This window comes from Suillus subalutaceus (genome assembly GCF_016647625.1).
Source record: "Suillus subalutaceus strain FC151 chromosome Unknown DFJ58scaffold_2, whole genome shotgun sequence".
Lineage (NCBI taxonomy): Eukaryota > Fungi > Basidiomycota > Agaricomycetes > Boletales > Suillaceae > Suillus > Suillus subalutaceus.
Window position 1 is genome coordinate 748,427 of NW_024540251.1, and position 18,120 is coordinate 766,546.

An 18,120-nucleotide genomic window follows, 5' to 3' on the forward strand; every position below is an offset into this window, starting at 1 on the left:
GCTCATGTTCAAGAGTTGCATCAAACCTACTCGTCCGGTCGTGATTGCATCAGGAAGTAGTGGATTGCGGGTACGTTACTAAAATTCTGCAAAGATATGTTGACTTTGTGTGTGTCTTCCCTTGCTACTAGTACCTGGAATCGACGAGAATGGTTCGTTGAGTGTACGAATGAACATTGCATCTCCCGGTGGCTATTCGAGCCTTCATCCTCCTCCTGCTTTCCTTCCTCATCTCACCCATCATTTCTGGTTTACGAGAGCATTGGTATGCAGAGCTCTTTGTCCAGTATGAAACACATCCCTTTGGGGTCCACCTATAAGAGACTTGTTGTGATACTCAATTTCCTGCAGGCGAAGGGATCACCCACTCATAGGAGTGCTCCATACCTTAGCACGCACCAGACGTCATTTCTAAAGTTTATTATGTTGCGTGTAGAGCACTGCAACGGAGCACTTCACATCATTGATACTCTTCAAGAACGACGCTTTCACGAGCCTGCTCAGTCCATCGATCTTGTGGAAGGTGGAGTGAAGGTAAACGATCTTGCGAAACAGGCGAGCGTCGTTGTGCACCGTCAGACTTTTTAAGAGTTTTGATGCATATGCGTGTAACGTTGTTAATACTTGCGCTTTATTATCAACTGCAGTTCTGTCGCCGCCCAAAGCACGCGAAAACGAATTGTTAAAATCTTTCGCGAGTGTCATGTATCTTACATGGCGTTTGGTGTCTATATTTCTAATACCGATGCGCATCAATATGGCATATTGACTTCTTCTGATAGGTTTGATGGAGGTTTGCAGCCAGCACAAGTCGCTCCATCCAGCGAGGACGCCCGCGCGTGCGAGTGATTGCGCTGCATTGTCGGTTCGTCGAAGTCCAACTCATCAATACAATCGAAGGCCAATGCACCCCCCGCATCAACTTTGCATTCCATCCAAACTATCGTGAACAGTGAATCGAAAATAATTTCCTTTGCGACCCGCATATGCAACTACTTGACGCTTGCATAGACCGTACTTGACCTTCGAACGGATGCCTTCGCTTACGGTCATTTGTATACAACGTTGTCTAGGGTGAGACCACGAAGAGACACTTTGCAGAGACGAACGAAGGACAAGACTGTGCTAGTATTGTATTTCCTGAGCTGCTACTGTGAATACAGTATATCGTCGAAGAGCTGACCGTAATCATAATTTTAAAGCGTTGCAAGATCTACCAAGACGCATTTAAGCGGAAAATGACCATCTGAACTCGGAAGAAAATGATTGGAACGAGATCTCAAGATATTCAAGAATGGCTGCGAAGGGCCGGAAATGCACAAAAATGGATATCAAGAGGCGCAAAATTCGTTGCAAGGTGATTCGATCTGAAAAGAGGCAATCAGTAGGATGACTGGCACGAGTAGAACACTGCACACCAGATGTCCGCACGGTGATCTATCTCATCCACCAAGTCAATGCTGCTGTGATTGTCGAAGCTAGATTTCTCCAAGTACTCATAGGCCATGGACATTGTCAGCTGGATTGAATCTATGCCCTTCTTATTTGCCCCTTGAATGAATGAAGCAGTTTTCAGGCCCCACTTGGCAACCGAGAATGCGTGCTCAGTGGCTACTTCCGTTCCAGTTACATTGTTGAAGGACTGTGGTATCTTCAAACGAGCCTTTCGCCTTGCACTAGCAGTGGGCACCCTAGGATTATCGATGGTGATAGTATTATCGGCAACAAGAGTGAAAGCATATTCAAGCTAGTATTAAATAAATCAGTACAATAAACTGCACCACTGAATTCGACACACCGAGGCGGCACACAATCCAAGGGCGCCAGCTATGCCACTTTTTGCTAGAGTATCAGTATTGAGGGCAGGAACATCGGCGTGCCCAATAATCCGGGAAAGATGGGCAGTCGCGAGAAGCTCTTGCACAAAGGCAGAGTGGAAGGTTTCAGCCTTGTTGATATTCTCAGGATCAGGGTACAGAAATGCAAATTTATGGAGGAAGAGTTTTGTGAGTGATTGTGGCGGAGTGTCTCTGTTTGAATTTAAAAAATTGATCACCACAGCGAGTGCAGTCGATCCGAAGTTGCTGCGCCATTCATTGAGACTCTGAGTGACCTGAAAATAAAATAGTCAGAACACCGTCATTTAAATGGGATATGAGCTTACAACATCAAAAACTGAGCCAGATGTTACAACCTTGTACCGGATGTTTGGATAGACAACCTTGAAAATTTCCTGACATGCATGAAGAAGTTTCGCATCAGTGATTGTCCAAAGTTCGTCCTGGGCACCGAGCCAGAGAAAGATCGTAGGTAAAAACTTCCTGGCCCATTTGCCATCTTTGTGGCATCCGGGAGGGAGATCAGTATTCAGGTACGTTGAACGTGCCTTCGACACTGGTTCCACCCAATTGCCATCCTGGTGTGCCTTTTGCAAAAAGGACTTCAGGTCCCAGCCAAAGAGCTGGACAAGGGACTCGGTTACGAAAAGCATTGTATATGCATCATCTTAACTTACTACCACCAAATCCTCGTATATTCCATGGGTGTCCCATTTCGATGATAAATTGCTGGAGTAGAGAGCGGCAGTGAAATGTTCAGCAGCTTCGCTGCGACGTGCGTCATCCAAGGCTCTGATTCCGAGTTGAACACGTAGATATACCTAATGTGCGAGTTGCAAAGAATCTTAGTGTTGATGACTTAGCGTGGCTGAATGATACTTACTTCCAAGATATGACGAGTATCAGCATTCGGACAACCGGCAGCGAGTTCTTTGAGGAGCAGCATTGCCTCGTCATGTCGATCTGCATTGAAGAAGGCGATGGCCTGAAATATGGAATGAAGCAGGGAGTATGTGAGGCAACTTTAACGTACCTTGATCAAGAGCAGAAAATAAACGGTATCTGGGTCTTGGTCGGTGTATGCAGATGCAACATCAAATGTTATCCTCGCATCCCGGATATGGCCTTTTCCGCAGAGGGCAATACCCTTGGAGATATAGCCTATTAATGAAGGCCAAATGCTGATGGACTATGTCACCGTCGAGTTAGCCTTTCATAAGAGGCGATGATAGGTCAGTGAATCTCACCTTGACGGCATCCTGAAGGGCATGATCCCAGTCGTGTTTACGGGCCATAATGAAGGAGCGATGGGCATATAGATTATGGTTCGCTTTGGTGTTGATATTTTGCGTGAGCAGTTCTTCTGCAGTAGATAAGTCTCCATCTATGCATGCATCGCGGGCTGTCGCGATGGCTAGGATCTGCACGAAACATGCTCGAGTTTTGGTATATGAGTCAAGGGCAGAAACGTGCCTTTGAATTGACATTGTTGTGTACTGCCCACTTTGAGATTATCTTGTCGCTTCTGCTGAGGATGTACTTGCCGTCCAAGGAGAAAGTGACAGATCCCGGCGCGAATGAGTGCTTGAAGATGGCAACGGTTTGTCGATCTGAGAGCTGCCAGAGACGGACATGATTGTTATATGATGCAGAGGCGATGAATGTGCAGGCAGGATTAATGGCAATGGCATGGATCTGGCTAGTGTGACCTGTCCAGGGATCACCGACCTGCTTCCAAGTTGTTGTATCCCATTCGCGTATGGTAGGATCGTACGTATCACCGCCTGTGAGAAGGCGTGTGCCATCCGGCATCCATGCGAGTGCCAAGTTGTGTTTTGTGTGAGCCTTGAAGGATGCGACGTGTTCCTTCATGCCTGAATTATAAATTTCGACATTGTCATGTGTTGCGAAGGCAAGAAATTCTCCAGATGGCGAATATCGCATACAGCACACACGACTAGCATACCCGACTAGATATCCTTGTCCTTGTTGCTCCCAGGTTTTGGTGTTCCACAGCTTCATCTGCCATCTATCTCCTGAAGCGGTGGCCAGCACTTCTCCATCAGGAGAAAAATCCAGCGACAAGATCGAACTTGAGTGGGCTTTAATGGGTCGGGTGAGTGCTTCTCCAGTTTCTCCGTGCCAGATAATGATCTCTCCGACAGCATCACCGCTTGCTATCAATTGCCCATCTCGTGATACAGCCAGTCTCCACACCTCCCTGCGATGCTCCTTCATCTTCTTCAACTCAACACCTGTCTTCAAGTCCCACAGCCGAAGCGTCTTGTCCTTCGAGCTCGTAATCATCCTTCGTTTATCGGGGAACACTGCGACTGCTCCTACACTGTCTTCATGGCCTTTAAATTCTCGCACGGGTGTAGTGATTAGAATGAGCTTCGACATTTACTGGAGATTGATAGCGTTGAGAACGGTCGAAATGGACTTTGGAGGGATGCGGACGTCTCTGAAATGGCTGGTCTCGGTACAAGTCTAAGGAGACGTCAGGTCTTCGGTCTTGCGATGCTCTGACGGAATTTGAAGACGGCGGCCAAGCATGGCTGACCATTACACACTAGGGTGTGACATGGGCGTTGCCCGGATATCCACCCGCGGACAGAACGTGGGAGTCCCGGATGGTAGTAGTCAGGCCCATGACTTCTCGCTTAAGATGTCAAAGAAGTTCGACTTGCACCCTGAAGCTTCATCCGATTGGTGGAGATGCTCTAATTATAAAGGTGAGGTAAGCAGTGGAAGATCTGTGATATCGTAGCGGCGCTGGGAAGCGCCAGTCCCCGACTTCAACTTCAAAAATTGACGACAAATTGGTAGTAAACAATCTATCTATATAATAATCAGGCGCTTCGCAGACCTGATGCAGCACTACTTGAAATTTGACAATAGTATTCGAGCCAGGCTAATCATCATCAGCCTCCAACTCAATGTCAAGATGTCATGGCTCTCCGTCGATAACTTTGAGTTCTTAGCAGGTGACTGACCTCCGAGCTCGTTAGTAGCCTTCCTTTTCCTTGGAATCATGGAGAGCTTTCTTCGTGTAGGCTGCACATGGCAGCAACTACATACGCCGAAATGACTGCTTTTGAAACAGGCATTAGTCATTCCCGCTCTCGATCTGTACGAATATCTCTCACCTCTGCCAGCGCATTCTGTTTGAATTCTAGACGAGCTGATACGTCCTTGACAGAGCGCGAGACAAATTCCTGTGATAAACGTTCAGTATCGAGCACGCCAAACTCACGAGCAAGAATCTGACAGAAAACAGTCTTATCCGAGAGTAAATAACAGCTCAAGAACGAAAAATATGCGAAATAGATATCACCCAAAACACTTGCTCCAGCATGAAATAGGTGTAGCACGCGTTTGCCGGGCATGATTAGCGAGTGCATCTTCGATGAGAGACCTTGTTGTAGAGTGTGCGATAGCGTGACGCTAATCAAGGAATACATGTCTGGATGTCCGTGCGTTTCAGCTTCTCTAAACGGCGAGCAAGATAATCAACAGATGCTGAAATCCACTGTAAACTTGAAGACATGGCTTTAGAGGCTTGCACAGCTGCTGGATCGAGAGCAGGGAGATACCCTGATGACAGGAAGAGTACGTAGAGCAGTTGCCACCTCGAAACCGTACAAGTTCTGAAACTCAGCAGCAAGTAAAGTGCCCCCGTGATCTTGTGCAGGTGGGACTGATGCGGTCAAGAGACTCTCCGACTCGGAGTCGTACTGGGATGGTTCGAGGGAAACACAGACATTTTGAATATCATGATTAATGACAGCAAAACAAGCACACAGAAAGAAACCGAAAAGACACACACACAAGTTCAGCTCTAAAGACGACAGACAGACTTCGAGCAAGTTGTTGATGATGAGTTTATGTATGACATCATCATCTATTGTATCTATATCGATGAATCATCAATCATTAATCAACCGTACAGTTTTTTCGAAAGTGTTCCCACGCATCGAGGTATACACTGCAAACTGCCGCAAACCTTTGGACACATATCCAAATCGGGGTACCATGTGCCAAACCTTTAATAATATTTTCTGAAGGGTTTTCTCGTCAGAAATTGCTGACAATTCAAAAATTTGCCTGAGCGAGCCAGTGGATGTGTGATCTAAGATATCTTTACTAGGAACCTGACAACATCTATGAGACCTCGGTGGAACATCGACAATCGTAGCTAGTCGTTATACTGGATTAAAATATCTTTAATATCTGGTTTCAATAGGTTGCACAGAGGTCTCGTTTCATATGTTGTGCAGATATTTCATTTCATATGTCGCACAGATATCCCATGTGTTGGGTCACACAAATGTCTGATTTCATAGGTCGCACAGATGTCTGGTTTCATAGGCCGCACAGATGTCTCGTGTCATAGACAGGAAGTATATATTTTGGTTGATCTCGCACACACCTCAGCCATTCGGAATCAATCAGATAAAAAGATTTAAATGGAGCACGCTGAGCGCTATTGTATTAATAATGGCGGGGTAGACATGATGATAATTAATGCGTAGATATGTATAGTGTTTAATGCAAGTGAAGGAAGGTCTCGTGAAATTATTTACCAAAGGAGTGAATAGTGCTGGTCATGGTGCGAAGAGCTTCAGAACAAGCTTCGTAGTACTAGGGAACTCAGCCCCAAAACAACGAGTCCTGAATAGTCATCTGCCACTGGGGACTAGTTGTTTTCAGGAGCTTAGGAACGACCATGCTCCCTGGAAACTCGACAAGGTCCATTTGAAAGTATTCAACGAGTATGCTATGGAATGATCAGCAATTGTGCACACAGCGGAATGACAATATACTTACCTTCATACTGCGTTTTCGTATATGCTGTGAGCTGACTTTGCATAATCTGGTCCTGCCTCTTCCCTTGCAGCTTGGTGGACAGCTTTGAGCGAGCAATCCACATAATTCCAGAATTTGCGGGAGGTGAACTTGGGAGGCTTGCCGTTCTTTCCCTTGATGAATCCAGAACCGGCATCGTCATCCTCATTGCCTTCGGGTTCTTGCTGGATGGTTTTCTTCATCCTGATTCTGTTCTTCCTCTCCGTTGTCCATTGTGTGCTCTCCCCCCTCCAAGGTTACCATCATCATCAGCCTCGTTGCTCACGCCAAGTTTCTCCTTCGGAACTTTGTCATTCGTATGGTCCATGTCGTCTTCGGCATGTCTGCATGCTGCTGGTCATTCCTCGTCTGCGTCCATGTCTGCTTCGCAATCGAGTGCCATTGCAATTTTGGTGCGGAGGTCTGCATGAAGAGAGGTTTGAGTGAGCTTGAGTAAAGGTCCTTGAGTGGGATAGCTTTGTAGTCGCCGACTCTGATCAAGAAGATTCTCAAGCAGCGCCGCTAGACCCCGTGTTAAACACTTGATAACTTTTATTAGAATTAAAACATACCAAAAACGCGTATATCTATTCCAATGACCAGCTTCCACCTCAATTATTCCATGAGCGAGTGACTTAGTTGTGTCCATAATGCTCATGCATTTGGCGATCAATGCGACCAACTTAAAGATGGTCAGTGTCATGATGGCTCGTATGGACTAATGAAAAAGATACCTTGGCCTTGAGGTTGCCACGAATAGACGAGAGCAATTCACTGACGATCTTCAAGAGCTGTGCCAAAAGCTCGACATCTTGAATCAGCGCAGCCGGCAATTTGAACACTTCACGATGATTCTTGATAAACTCCTGCTCTAAAGTCAATTCCTGTGCATGCAAGAGGTAGTGTAAAAGGTACCATGGTGTTTGTGTGTGTGTCGGTGACATAAGCGGTAATGTTTGGCGACAGGAGACAGGCTGTTAAACGACTCTGAAGCGCCGACTACATTTCAATCTGGTCAGCATGGTGCCCTCTGAGAAGGCAAATAATGACCTTGAAATCCTTGGAATCAATCAATTCTTTCAACTCGAGGAGAGCAGCCTTTTCTTGATCCTCGTTCCTCTTGTATAAGGCAGCTTTCAAATCAATGAGCATGTGAAAAATGGATCCGGTGTAGAGACTCGTGTTTCTGCAGGCTCATATGGGCTCATATTACGAATTCTGATGACTGGCCTTCACGGCACAACTCGCACCATCACCCTCTAGTCATTCCCTATAGAGCGCACCACTTTCCCGCGGAACGCGCCATAGGCGCGACACTTTCCCGCACAACGCGCAGTATTCCTGCGTGCGCGCCTTGCACGCTTTTCTCGCGCTTAAGCGCACTATGTTGCACAGCATCCAGGAGCATCCATCCATCGTCCAACCAGTCCCTTGGTATGTCCCTTTTCGTTATCTGACCATATTTGGCATATTACACTTCCCATTTCGTCATGGACCCTTACTTTACATCACTTTACATCACTTACATACTTAGAGTGCTCCCTATTCGGCTCCAAGCCCTGGGAGAGCGCTTAGGTAGAACTTACATACTTTCATGTTCGTTTTACACCCACTATTCCACCTTACCTTCCTACCACTCAGTATCTATCATCAGTTAGTTCCATGCAATGCATGTGTCCTTCATCATCTTGAGGCCCTAGCATCAGTCTATAGCTAGTGGGCACTATCAGTATCCGTCTAGATCCGCACTTTCCCTCTTATCAGTCCCAGTATCCGTCTTCTACACTTGTGCACTGCTTGCACTACCTTCCCGCGCTCCGCGCACCTTCGCACTTCACTTTCCCGCGCGCGCCTTCAGCGCATTTCTCGCGCTTTCACCCGCCATTCACCAGGGTTGTTCAGCATCATTCCGTGGATCCTTGCTTTCCTTGCTTCCCCTTTAGGGTCGAACGTTCTTGCATTCTGCGAGTATAGCAGCTAGGCAGAGCTGAGACTCACTTATACTGGCTGAGCACTTTTCTTATATGTGCCTGCCAGGTTGTGATCCCACACCGGCCTAAATGTTGTCAACAAAAGTGCGCAGTCGTAATCTCGAAACACTGACATCAATGAATTTGTGTAGAACCTCCTGTGGGCATCCAGTCTCCTCAGCGACTTGGTTCGCATACATCTTGAGCTTTTTCGCCTGTGAGGGTGATAGCAACTGAGTCATGTCAAAGCCATCATCAGAGTCTGTTCTCCGGTGGTGCACACCAATTGTGATATTCTCATCAAGAGACGCTTCAGATGGAGTCTGCAAAACGACCCTACTGCTACCGCTAAGCCCATCAACGACAGTGTGAGAGGCTGAGTGACCACTCCCTGGTTGAACTGATGGGATTGTTCCCAGAGGTGAGCGCTCTCGCTGGATACTGCTATTCCTACTTCCAGATGGCCTAGGTGTACCAGAACCAGAAGGTCGTTGAAAAGATGCAGAAAGACTCCTCCCTCGGGGTCCCCCGGCAATGGCTGGCGACAACAGCCTGCTCGTCAATCCAGGCCCTCTGGCCTGTGAACTGCCTGTCTTGTTGTTAGAACTTCCAGACCTCACGGGGAACCGTTGGAGCAACATCGTCGAGCAGGGAGTTGGTTGAGTGAGGGAGGGTGAGGGAGACTGAGGGACATCACCACGCTTTTCCGTTCCGAGTGTGTCGTAAGTTTTGTTCAGCTGCATACAAACATCTGAGTCATGGTCGAGCACTCAAAACAGCCTGAGGGAGACTCGGAAGATAACATTAAAGCAATACAAAATGTATATATGTAGTATACCTGTCCTGGAGAATTCTAAACTACATCCCTCCCATCCTGGAGGATTCTCAATTACATCCCCCCTGTCCTGGAGGATTCTCAATTACATCCCCCAAGCAGGGCAGCTTTCAGTCTGCCGCTCTTGCTGTTTTAAAGCAGAGGGATGTTCGCACACTGGACCTCCGGTAAGATTCCCAGCAGTTCAGGCAGCTGAAAAGTTTTTTCAAGGGTGTTTCCGTCACGCTCGTTCACCGGCCGGGGCTCAAGAAGATTCGTGGCTTAGTGCCCATCCCGGGGATGCATAAGATAGTCCGAGAAATGGGGTGGGTGCTGTGACTGCGACTGTGTGCGAGTGTGAATGGCTTGTGCATGAGCCTGAGCCTGTCCAGGCTTGCTGTTGGTGATCTGGGTGCATCTGTGCATGAGCCTGAGCCATCCAGGCTTGTTGTTGGTGGTTTGGGTACATCTGTGCATGTGCATGTGCAGTGCGAGGCTGCAAACCTGGTAGCTCGGCTTGCGTGGGGTTAACGGCAGAGGTGTGGAGTTGGTGTGTTGCCAGAGGAGGTTGTGAGCGGGGGAATGTGACTGTGTAAGTAGGGTGCATAAGGGGTGGGGGTGCCACATGCGCTCCTCGAGGACCTGTATTGGGATATGAAGGCAGAAAAGGAGCCTGATGATGATGTGGGGCTTGCAGTGGAGGTCCCATTGGCAGCGGCAGGAGTGTAATATGAGGCTTGCAGTGGGGATGGCATGAGTGATTGGTGGGATGGGACCATTGGACCCTCCTGAGTGGGTGGAGACATGTGTCTCGAGGTCCCAGCAATGGGCTGCCCAACATCTGATGGCATCGTCTTCTTCCTGCCTCGTGTGCTGGTGCTGCTTGCATTCTTTCTTGGCTTGGTGGCTGCCTTTTTGGTGGAGAGTGTGATCAAATGCAGGGAAGTGGTGCAGTTGCATTGTGGACACCTTCCTCCATGGCGGTTGCACCTTCTTGAGGGCCCAGGGTTGTCACCTAATTTCTTTGCTGCCTTTTTATCTTTCATCTGCTGAACAGCTAAATTCCTAAACCTCAGCCGGATTGGTGACCCTCAATGGCGACTCGCGAAGCGCCTCAGGTATGACCAGTCGGATATGATCACAGTTGTGAATTGAGTAGGTATTGAGGAAGAAGTGCGGAGTAGGCTGATGGTTGATGACAGGCTTCGTTCGAGTGGTTTGAATCTGTTCTTGAAGTACATGTTGCTGGCGCATGTCTACGCATTTGGAATCAATGCAGTTGTGTTGAAGATTGCATGAGCAAATGACATCCTGTATGAATCTTCAACAGATGACTCTGAGTTTCAGAATATGTTACTTACTGACGCCATTGAAACTATTTCGTCGTTTGTAAGGTCGAGACATGGTAGAAAGACTGAAGGATGTAATGTAGGTCCGAATGAAAATACTTGCAGTGCGACATGGTCCACGGTTTTATCGATGTCGTGTGATATAAGGATCTCACGGATGCGTCCAATAAGCATCTATACACACATCAATGATTGATTACGGAGAGGCTCAAAATCATTTACCTGTCCATCCGCAGGTCATCGGAAAATGACGTGGCCATTCAAGTCGACTCGATCTCCCTTACTCGTCACTAGTGATTTGCCATGGTAGTAGGAAACGCCAGATCGAGAAGTCTTAAGGATGTTAGCACAATGAGTATGCTTCCATTGTACTTCGTCCATTCATTGCACTTTTCCACTTGCGCCAATGACAGTATCAGGACTTCCGGTGCCTAATGTACACTTGAGTAAAAGCACAACAGTATGCTGCCTGACTGACCTGGTAGTGGAGGCTCGCACAAGATACTTGATATACCAAGCAGGTGGGCCTGTTCTGGGCGTTCGTTGATATAACATAGCACCTGCGCTCCTCCACGAACCCATTTCTTGACATTGCGGTCAAACCAATATCCACCAGTGGCCACTGTGTTTCACGATGTCTTGGTATGCGAAGAGTCGACAAGTATCCCTGCTGGGCGCTGCGTCGATTACTGTGAATGCATGACAGTCGGAAAATGTGATTAAATGATTCATATCTCTCGGTGGAGAATATGATTGCGGGTCCGAAACGACGGATGAAAGCTGGAAGATGAATTAAGAAGTGAAACTTGGGCTTGCTGATAAGAATGCTCGGAGCACATTGCGCTGTGATGTTAAGAAAGTCCTCGATCGTTCGGGATAACCTTGCCTAATTACAAAAGATCAATCAGTCTACAACACGTTTCAACATTTCAGCAGTGCGAACTCACAAGATATTCTTCGGTATCCAGTATTGTCGTGTGCCAAACAAGCGCGACAAGTTCTCCGATGATGGACCAACCATTGACAACTGTCTGAGGGACGAGGTCGTACACCAGGAAGGGCATAACTTGGGCCAGGCTCTTAAAATGTTTGCCTATCAAACTGCCTTTATAGTGACATATGTAGTCCGCATTGAGAGAGGGTGCGTTCAGTCTGTCTTTGTCGACAGACTCGAGGCGGCTCTGAAAGATGTGCAGAAACTTCGCTTTCTCGAGGAGAAAAACGCTCTGACCCCAAAAGTACTTCACCACACCCAACAATATTGTATGCAGGATTTCAGTCGGTGTATCCAAGTGCATGTTGATCCCTGCGGGACAACATTGTGAGTGCGGCACAAACACCATCATCCTGAGCTTACCATTCATCCCAAGCAGCGGATTCATTGCGTCATTGAGTGTGGCACCTTGTAGCAATTCCTCAAACTCCTTTTCGAGCGTTGCGGTGACTTCGCTTTCGGCTGTTGCTGGTAAGCCCGCCCCTCGTTTACGAAGTTTCTTTCTGAGTTCTATGAGAGACTCGAGGATGGACGCCGAGGCGCTGTCACGAACACCTGTGGAGGAAACAGCACTCTGCACTTTTGTTGTGGCACCCGATTTCATTGCAGCTTCAAATTGATGTTGAATGTCTTCAGTGGTCTTTTCGGGTGTTCGTAAATTACCTGACTACGAGTGCAAGATTAGATCAGGTGAAAGACGCTGTGATATGTTCGCACCTTGAATATACTGTTATAACCTTCTTCAGATGCTTTATATTCTTTCATGCCCCCAACATCACACATCCTGCAAAAATAGTTGCAATTGAGACCTGCGTGACTGCATTCCTCAGCTTGCATAGGATTGTCGCCAGCAAGAAACAGTCCAGACGGAATAAGCATGACCTCCTCCTCATCTATACAGTCCCACGTAACAATGCCAGACTCTGCTGCCTTACTGCAAAAACTCAAGAGAAATACAGAACAAGTCCAGAGAAACATACCGAAGAGAATCTTTCATCCCGCGCATTAGTTCCATTGGAGTGGCATGCGGTGACGACGAGACGAATCGCACAAAGAACTCCTTCTCGAGCATTTCGCAGGGTAGATTTGCATTCAACATGTAAATGGTGTGATGTTTATTCCATTGCTTCGAAACGTTTCACGAAACATCGTCCATAAAGATTATCAAAGGAACCGCATATACCATTTGGCCCTTCACCTTTTCGCGCAATGGATTGGGCCCGAGTGACCCGTATTTAGCAGATGACGCTGTTGCATACATACATAAGTTCACATCCACTGAAAAAGATGACCGAAGTCTAACCACCAGTGAGTCCACAGTCAAGCTCATTCGTTAATGAAAGATCTTCATATGACTGTGCAAATATTGGAGTTGGGATGATTTCCTGTTCATCATTAATAATGAATCCTGCCTATCAAACCGTTTAAAATTGTACAAAACACAATGAAGCTCACTCACATCAGTTGGTTCAGCAGCGCGACCTGAGTGCATAGAGGATTTTGCCGTCGGATTGTTCAGAACCTTCAACACCACCCTCAACAGACGGAGAGCCAAGGAAAAACTGTTCTGGGATAAAGTAGGCTCCTGAAGAGTCCTTCAACAGCTCATTGACAAAATATATCATCCCGTCCACTCGAACTGCGGGAGGTGATGGAAGGTCGAGTAACATTTTTGTGCCGTTGAAGACCTGCGTCATCCCCTTTCCACCATCTTCTGGATAATCTTGCATTGCGAAACACGTAAGCGGATTTGCATAGTCCTGGAAAATAACATACATACAGCACCCTAACTCGAAGCGGCAATAGACGAACCTTTGCAATTGCATTCGCAATATCATTCAGGTAGAATATATTCCCTGACCGGGCAGTGACTTTCTCAATTGGCTGACCAACAAGATCTTCAATGAAGAGTTGACACTTCTTGGTCGCATCAAGTGAGGGTACATTTTGAACGCCGAGCTCTCTTGCCCAATTGAGTACCGCTTTCTTCTGGGCATCAGAAAACGGCAGGCGCGGAGAGCTGAACAGAAGCGATGTCACAAAATCCTTAAGATTGTAAACATGTGTTGCATAACTGATAACGGCGAGTATACTCACCGCTTGTGATGGCCAGGGGTAAGTGGGATTATCAGGAATGATATCTTTAAGAGTGTACTTTTTTGCTGGAGGTTCATAGTCTGTGAACACATTTAGGTACAAAACAAAGAGACAACTCGAATGCACTCACCGAAAATATTGATCCCAAAGTCAGGTGCATTATAGTCACATAACTCATCCTCCTTGTTCATAGGCGCAAGTGGTGTCGAGAAGGGGATTTCACCAGAGGCAAGATTTTCTTGCAGTTCGGCAAATAGATCGGTGAAGCGTTCGTTGAACTCATACGTCCGACTTCCAATGATATTGAATAAGTGCTCAGAGAGTGGGACCTCCAAGTCAGCCTCGGGCACGCTGTACGAGTCAAGATCCATCAGGCCATTATCACCATCCATTCCGAATGATTCAACCTCCACATCCGAGTCCATCCTGCGTTGTTGAGGCAGCCGCAAGTCCGTCTTGAAAACAGTATGAATTTTTGATGCTTGACCGTTCTTGAAATTTTTGGTGTGACGCGAGTGCATTTCGGATAGGATGTGCTTCTGGATAAAGCGAAGTTCCATGGTACGGTGCACACCATTCTTCTTGGGGCATACTTTGCAAATGATGCGGCTCTGCGCATCATTGCAGAATTGGAAAACTGTAAGAAATGTTATATTATCACCAGACAGACAAGGTATATAATGTACTTGTGCCGTCGACAAGATCATCCTTCATGACTGATTCGAGTCTTGAATCTGGATCTTGAATGCGTCGAAATGTGAGTGGGAGAGGTGGCGAGTCACGTGGCATGCAGATGCGCAAGAACTCCAAGTCCAAAATCCCACACTCTGAATTCCTGTCAAGCGCTTGCACACAAGATAACAATGCCTGGAGTGCTCACCAATATTGCAACTGTCTATCCTGATGTCCAAAGCCAAAACATGGATGACGCTACGCTCAAGCCGTTATTTTTCACTATCAAATTTGCCGGTACCCTTCCAAAGCATCTGATAGAACAGAACATAGTATGTTAACTGCCTCTTGCAATTTGCAAGACTTACTTACGTTCTTTCGCAGCCTATCGAGATATCAGTCTCAATTGCTGAGGAATATGGATGTTTTGCCATGCCTTTTGTCAAAGCTATGTCCATGTCGCCAGCGATAGACCAGTGGCGATGCGATATTACTGAAAGCGAGTCCAATGTGAGCAAACTTTGCTGCGTCTGACGTGCTGAAACTTACACTGCGCTTTAAGTTTTCCGATGGTATTGAATGTGTTCCCTCTCACGATGAAATCCTCATCCCGTTCTTCCCCCTTCCATCAACGTTCGACTACAGAAATCGAAGCGATTGGGAGAAGCTATCAAAAGAAATTGAGAAGTGGCTCGTGCAACTCAATACTAAGTTGCCGCAGTGGATGTGGGGACGGGATGCATTCTGGCTGGCATTCATTGCCGCATTTCCCTTCTTCCCAAGAGGAACGTGGCCATTGTGGAATCCCCGCGTACCATTAGAAGGCGCATTCATTGAACAATGGTTGGAGACTTCGGGTCATAGTAGCACCACAATTGGCCAGGAGACTTTGGCGATCGACTTGGATGATGCCGATAACTTGGGGGAGATATGGGAGGCATTTTGTAGGGATGCAGCCCTGTTCTATCCTTATCCCCTCATTTCTGCCGACTAAACTCGTTACAGCGATCCAGATGTTTTTTAAAGCAGGTTAGATGTACAGAAGTACATACCTTATCATTGTGCTCTCACTTGTCATGTTATGCGTCTCGAATGTCAATTGTATTTTATGCGATGTGACGGTTAATGGCCGCAGGAATATAGAGAACTTGCAAGCTTGAACAACCTGGCCATTGCAGGCATGGAATTGTGTGATTTAAATCATATAGACAGAAAGATAGCGCTCAGATATCTGTAGGATATCTGGCAGATGTCTGTGCTATGTCTCACGCCAGATCTCAACCACATAACTTATTTTAATCTCCCTCAGATGTTCACAGCGCGACATTTGTACAGCCTGTGACTCATACACACACAGCCTATTACCACCTTTGTAGGAGATTGGGCAAAATTCTCTGATAGACCTCCGGATTTGCGCCTTTACTCAATGATTTTTTTATTTATCACACAAACACCCACCACAAATACAAACCAGCTGGTTCCCAGGAGCACTAAATCATTTTCTCGTTAGCTCGGTTTCGCCCAAAGCGGCAGTTGGTAGTGTAGGTGTCTGGGGATGTGGATCCGACAAAACCCTCCTCCCACATTCGTGGGAAGTCGGGGATAATTTTAAACATTGCATAGAAATCTAGCTAGTAGTACAGTACACCACAGGATAAAACGAACTAAGAGGAATCTGTGTGCGATATATGGTACCACTCCTTATTTTACAGCTTTCAGCATTAAGCGCAAGATGACAGCCGCATCCTCCACTCTCCGAGTGCTTCGACAGTCTGTATACCGTGACTATATAGTAGTTTCATAATAGGCAGCATGTTTTCGACTGATACCTTCGCCGGCCGGGGGGACATTGGAATCGCCGATCATCCGACAATAAGAGCAGTTTGACTCGAATTGGTAATCTTCCAACGCATAGTCTATTCCTGAACTAATACTACTGATAGTTGCAGGTCTGTCCGTGCTGAAGAGTCGCATCAAACCTACTTGTCCGGTCGTGATCGCGTCAGGAAGTAGTGGATTGCGGGTAAGTTGCTAAAATTCTGCAAAGATATAATTATGTTAACTTTGTATGCGTCTTCCCTATCTACTAGTATCTGGAATTGACGTGAATGATTCATTGAATGTACAAATGAACCTTGCATCTCCCGGTGGCCATTCGAGCCTTCCTCCACCTCCTACTTTCTTTCCTCATTTCACCCATCGTTTCTGATTCACAAGAGCATTGGTATATGCAGAGCTCTTTGTTCAGTATAGGCTAAGACACATTCCTTTGAGGTCCACCTATAAGAGACTACTTTTCCTGCAGGCGAAGGGATCACCCACTTATAGGTGTGCTCCATACCTTAGCACTCACCAGACGTCAGTTCTGAAGGAAATCATTTTGCGTGTAGAGCACTGCGACGGAGCACTTCACGCAGCTGAGACTCTTCAAGAATGGCGCTTTTCACGAGCATACCCAGTCTATCTATCTTGTGGAAGGTGGAGTGAAGGTAAACGATCTTCCGGAACAGGCGAGCGTCATTTGAAGCGTCAGAATTAAGGAAAGGTAAGAATTTTGCGTGTAACTTGTTAATACTTGTGCTTTATTATTAACTGCAGTTCTGTCACCGTCAAAAGCACGCGAAAACGAATTGTTAAAATCTTTCGCGAGCGTCATGTATCTTACATGGCGTTTTGTGTCCATAATTCCAATCCCGATGCGTATCAATGTGGCATATTGACTTCTTTTGATAGGTTTATTGGAGGTTTGGAGTCAGCACAAGTCGCTCCATCTAGTCGGGACGCCGTGCGCCCGTGCCCGCGCAGTTTCTGAGTCAGCTTTCACCTGGATCTATCAAGGCAACTTACAACTGTCATAGAAATATTGCTGGTTCAGATGCAATTATCGTGAACCTAGGCATGGTGTCCGATGACACAGGTGGGCTTATGACAAAGTATGGCGCCAACTTGGTGATGATTCGATCACAGATACACGGTTATTGACTGACTATATTTTCCGGTGCGATCACATGGATCGTGACAGACCTAGACCTAGACGAGCGAAGGTCACTGCACCTTTCCGACCGATTTCTCAGCAATTGAAAGCTAATTGTTGGCCAGCAACATCTGTCGAAAACATCATTGAGATTATCAACCCCTTCTTTTCGACGTAGGGCAAATCATTTTGTTGGTGTCTAAGTTAACGTCTGCTGTCAAGTCAATATCTGTGTACGCATATATGATACTACACAAGTTTGCGTCAAAATACAAACGAAAACCAGTCAGATATCTTTAAGAGACTCCATACAGCTACAGTATCTCTAGTGTCCTGATGTCCATCATGTTATCAACAGAAGTCATGTCTTTAACCTGGGCAATGATATCATGATCCGACGCGATCCTCTTGAATTCTCTGTTGCGTTGCCGCGCTAGCAAGAATGCACCGAAAGGCTGTCCAAGGCGAACAATCAATCGCAATGCTCGCGAGTGAGAATCCGAATAAACCAGCTCGTTTTGTGCAGCGGGTGAATCGTGTAACGGAGAATCGATCACGGACCAA

General features: G+C 46.7%; 8 protein-coding genes across 8 annotated transcripts; 1 reads left to right on the forward strand and 7 right to left on the reverse strand.

Moving 5' to 3' along the window:
* Nucleotides 1-1,074: 1,074 nt before the first annotated feature.
* Nucleotides 1,075-2,696, reverse strand: DFJ58DRAFT_182878 (uncharacterized protein). The gene is made up of 4 exons (XM_041379085.1): nt 2,165-2,696; nt 1,799-2,113; nt 1,419-1,747; nt 1,075-1,367 (listed from the first exon to the last, which is right to left on the reverse strand). Coding segments are annotated over exons 1-4 (972 nt in total). The 5' UTR covers nt 2,492-2,696; the 3' UTR covers nt 1,075-1,366.
* Nucleotides 2,697-4,562: 1,866 nt separating this feature from the next.
* On the reverse strand, nt 4,563-6,279 carry DFJ58DRAFT_909863 (uncharacterized protein; the record flags this gene model as incomplete). The annotated part of the gene is given in 8 exon segments (XM_041395157.1): nt 4,563-4,932; nt 4,988-5,056; nt 5,095-5,141; nt 5,301-5,435; nt 5,455-5,575; nt 5,666-5,751; nt 5,845-5,884; nt 6,271-6,279. 8 exon segments carry the CDS (start codon nt 6,277-6,279, stop codon nt 4,912-4,914), a joined length of 528 nt encoding a protein of 175 aa, XP_041250966.1. The 3' UTR covers nt 4,563-4,911.
* A 212-nt stretch (nt 6,280-6,491) lies between these two features.
* DFJ58DRAFT_721114 (uncharacterized protein) lies at nt 6,492-6,889 on the reverse strand (the record flags this gene model as incomplete). The annotated part of the gene is made up of 2 exons (XM_041384766.1): nt 6,492-6,618; nt 6,705-6,889. 2 exons carry the CDS (start codon nt 6,887-6,889, stop codon nt 6,492-6,494), a joined length of 312 nt encoding a protein of 103 aa, XP_041250967.1.
* A 155-nt stretch (nt 6,890-7,044) lies between these two features.
* DFJ58DRAFT_721115 (uncharacterized protein) lies at nt 7,045-7,838 on the reverse strand (the record flags this gene model as incomplete). Its single annotated transcript, XM_041384767.1, has 5 exons — nt 7,045-7,235; nt 7,287-7,368; nt 7,421-7,552; nt 7,602-7,685; nt 7,737-7,838. 5 exons carry the CDS (start codon nt 7,836-7,838, stop codon nt 7,045-7,047), a joined length of 591 nt encoding a protein of 196 aa, XP_041250968.1.
* Nucleotides 7,839-8,742: 904 nt separating this feature from the next.
* Nucleotides 8,743-10,430, reverse strand: DFJ58DRAFT_721116 (uncharacterized protein; the record flags this gene model as incomplete). The annotated part of the gene is made up of 2 exons (XM_041384768.1): nt 8,743-9,393; nt 9,975-10,430. 2 exons carry the CDS (start codon nt 10,428-10,430, stop codon nt 8,743-8,745), a joined length of 1,107 nt encoding a protein of 368 aa, XP_041250969.1.
* Nucleotides 10,431-10,535: 105 nt separating this feature from the next.
* On the reverse strand, nt 10,536-14,470 carry DFJ58DRAFT_835944 (uncharacterized protein; the record flags this gene model as incomplete). The annotated part of the gene is made up of 16 exons (XM_041392265.1): nt 10,536-10,781; nt 10,832-10,993; nt 11,210-11,250; nt 11,298-11,441; nt 11,510-11,705; nt 11,767-12,125; nt 12,177-12,480; nt 12,531-12,747; nt 12,794-12,939; nt 12,997-13,061; nt 13,117-13,225; nt 13,273-13,295; nt 13,336-13,573; nt 13,626-13,859; nt 13,911-13,990; nt 14,041-14,470. The coding sequence occupies 16 exons, from the start codon at nt 14,468-14,470 to the stop codon at nt 10,536-10,538; spliced, it is 2,994 nt and encodes a 997-aa protein (XP_041250970.1).
* A 303-nt stretch (nt 14,471-14,773) lies between these two features.
* DFJ58DRAFT_721118 (uncharacterized protein) lies at nt 14,774-15,576 on the forward strand (the record flags this gene model as incomplete). Its single annotated transcript, XM_041384769.1, has 3 exons — nt 14,774-14,914; nt 14,967-15,092; nt 15,145-15,576. The coding sequence occupies 3 exons, from the start codon at nt 14,774-14,776 to the stop codon at nt 15,574-15,576; spliced, it is 699 nt and encodes a 232-aa protein (XP_041250971.1).
* Nucleotides 15,577-17,859: 2,283 nt separating this feature from the next.
* On the reverse strand, nt 17,860-18,037 carry DFJ58DRAFT_755529 (uncharacterized protein; the record flags this gene model as incomplete). The annotated part of the gene is made up of 1 exon (XM_041388067.1): nt 17,860-18,037. A coding segment is annotated over one exon (159 nt), but the record flags the coding sequence as incomplete, so codon positions are not given.
* Nucleotides 18,038-18,120: the final 83 nt, after the last annotated feature.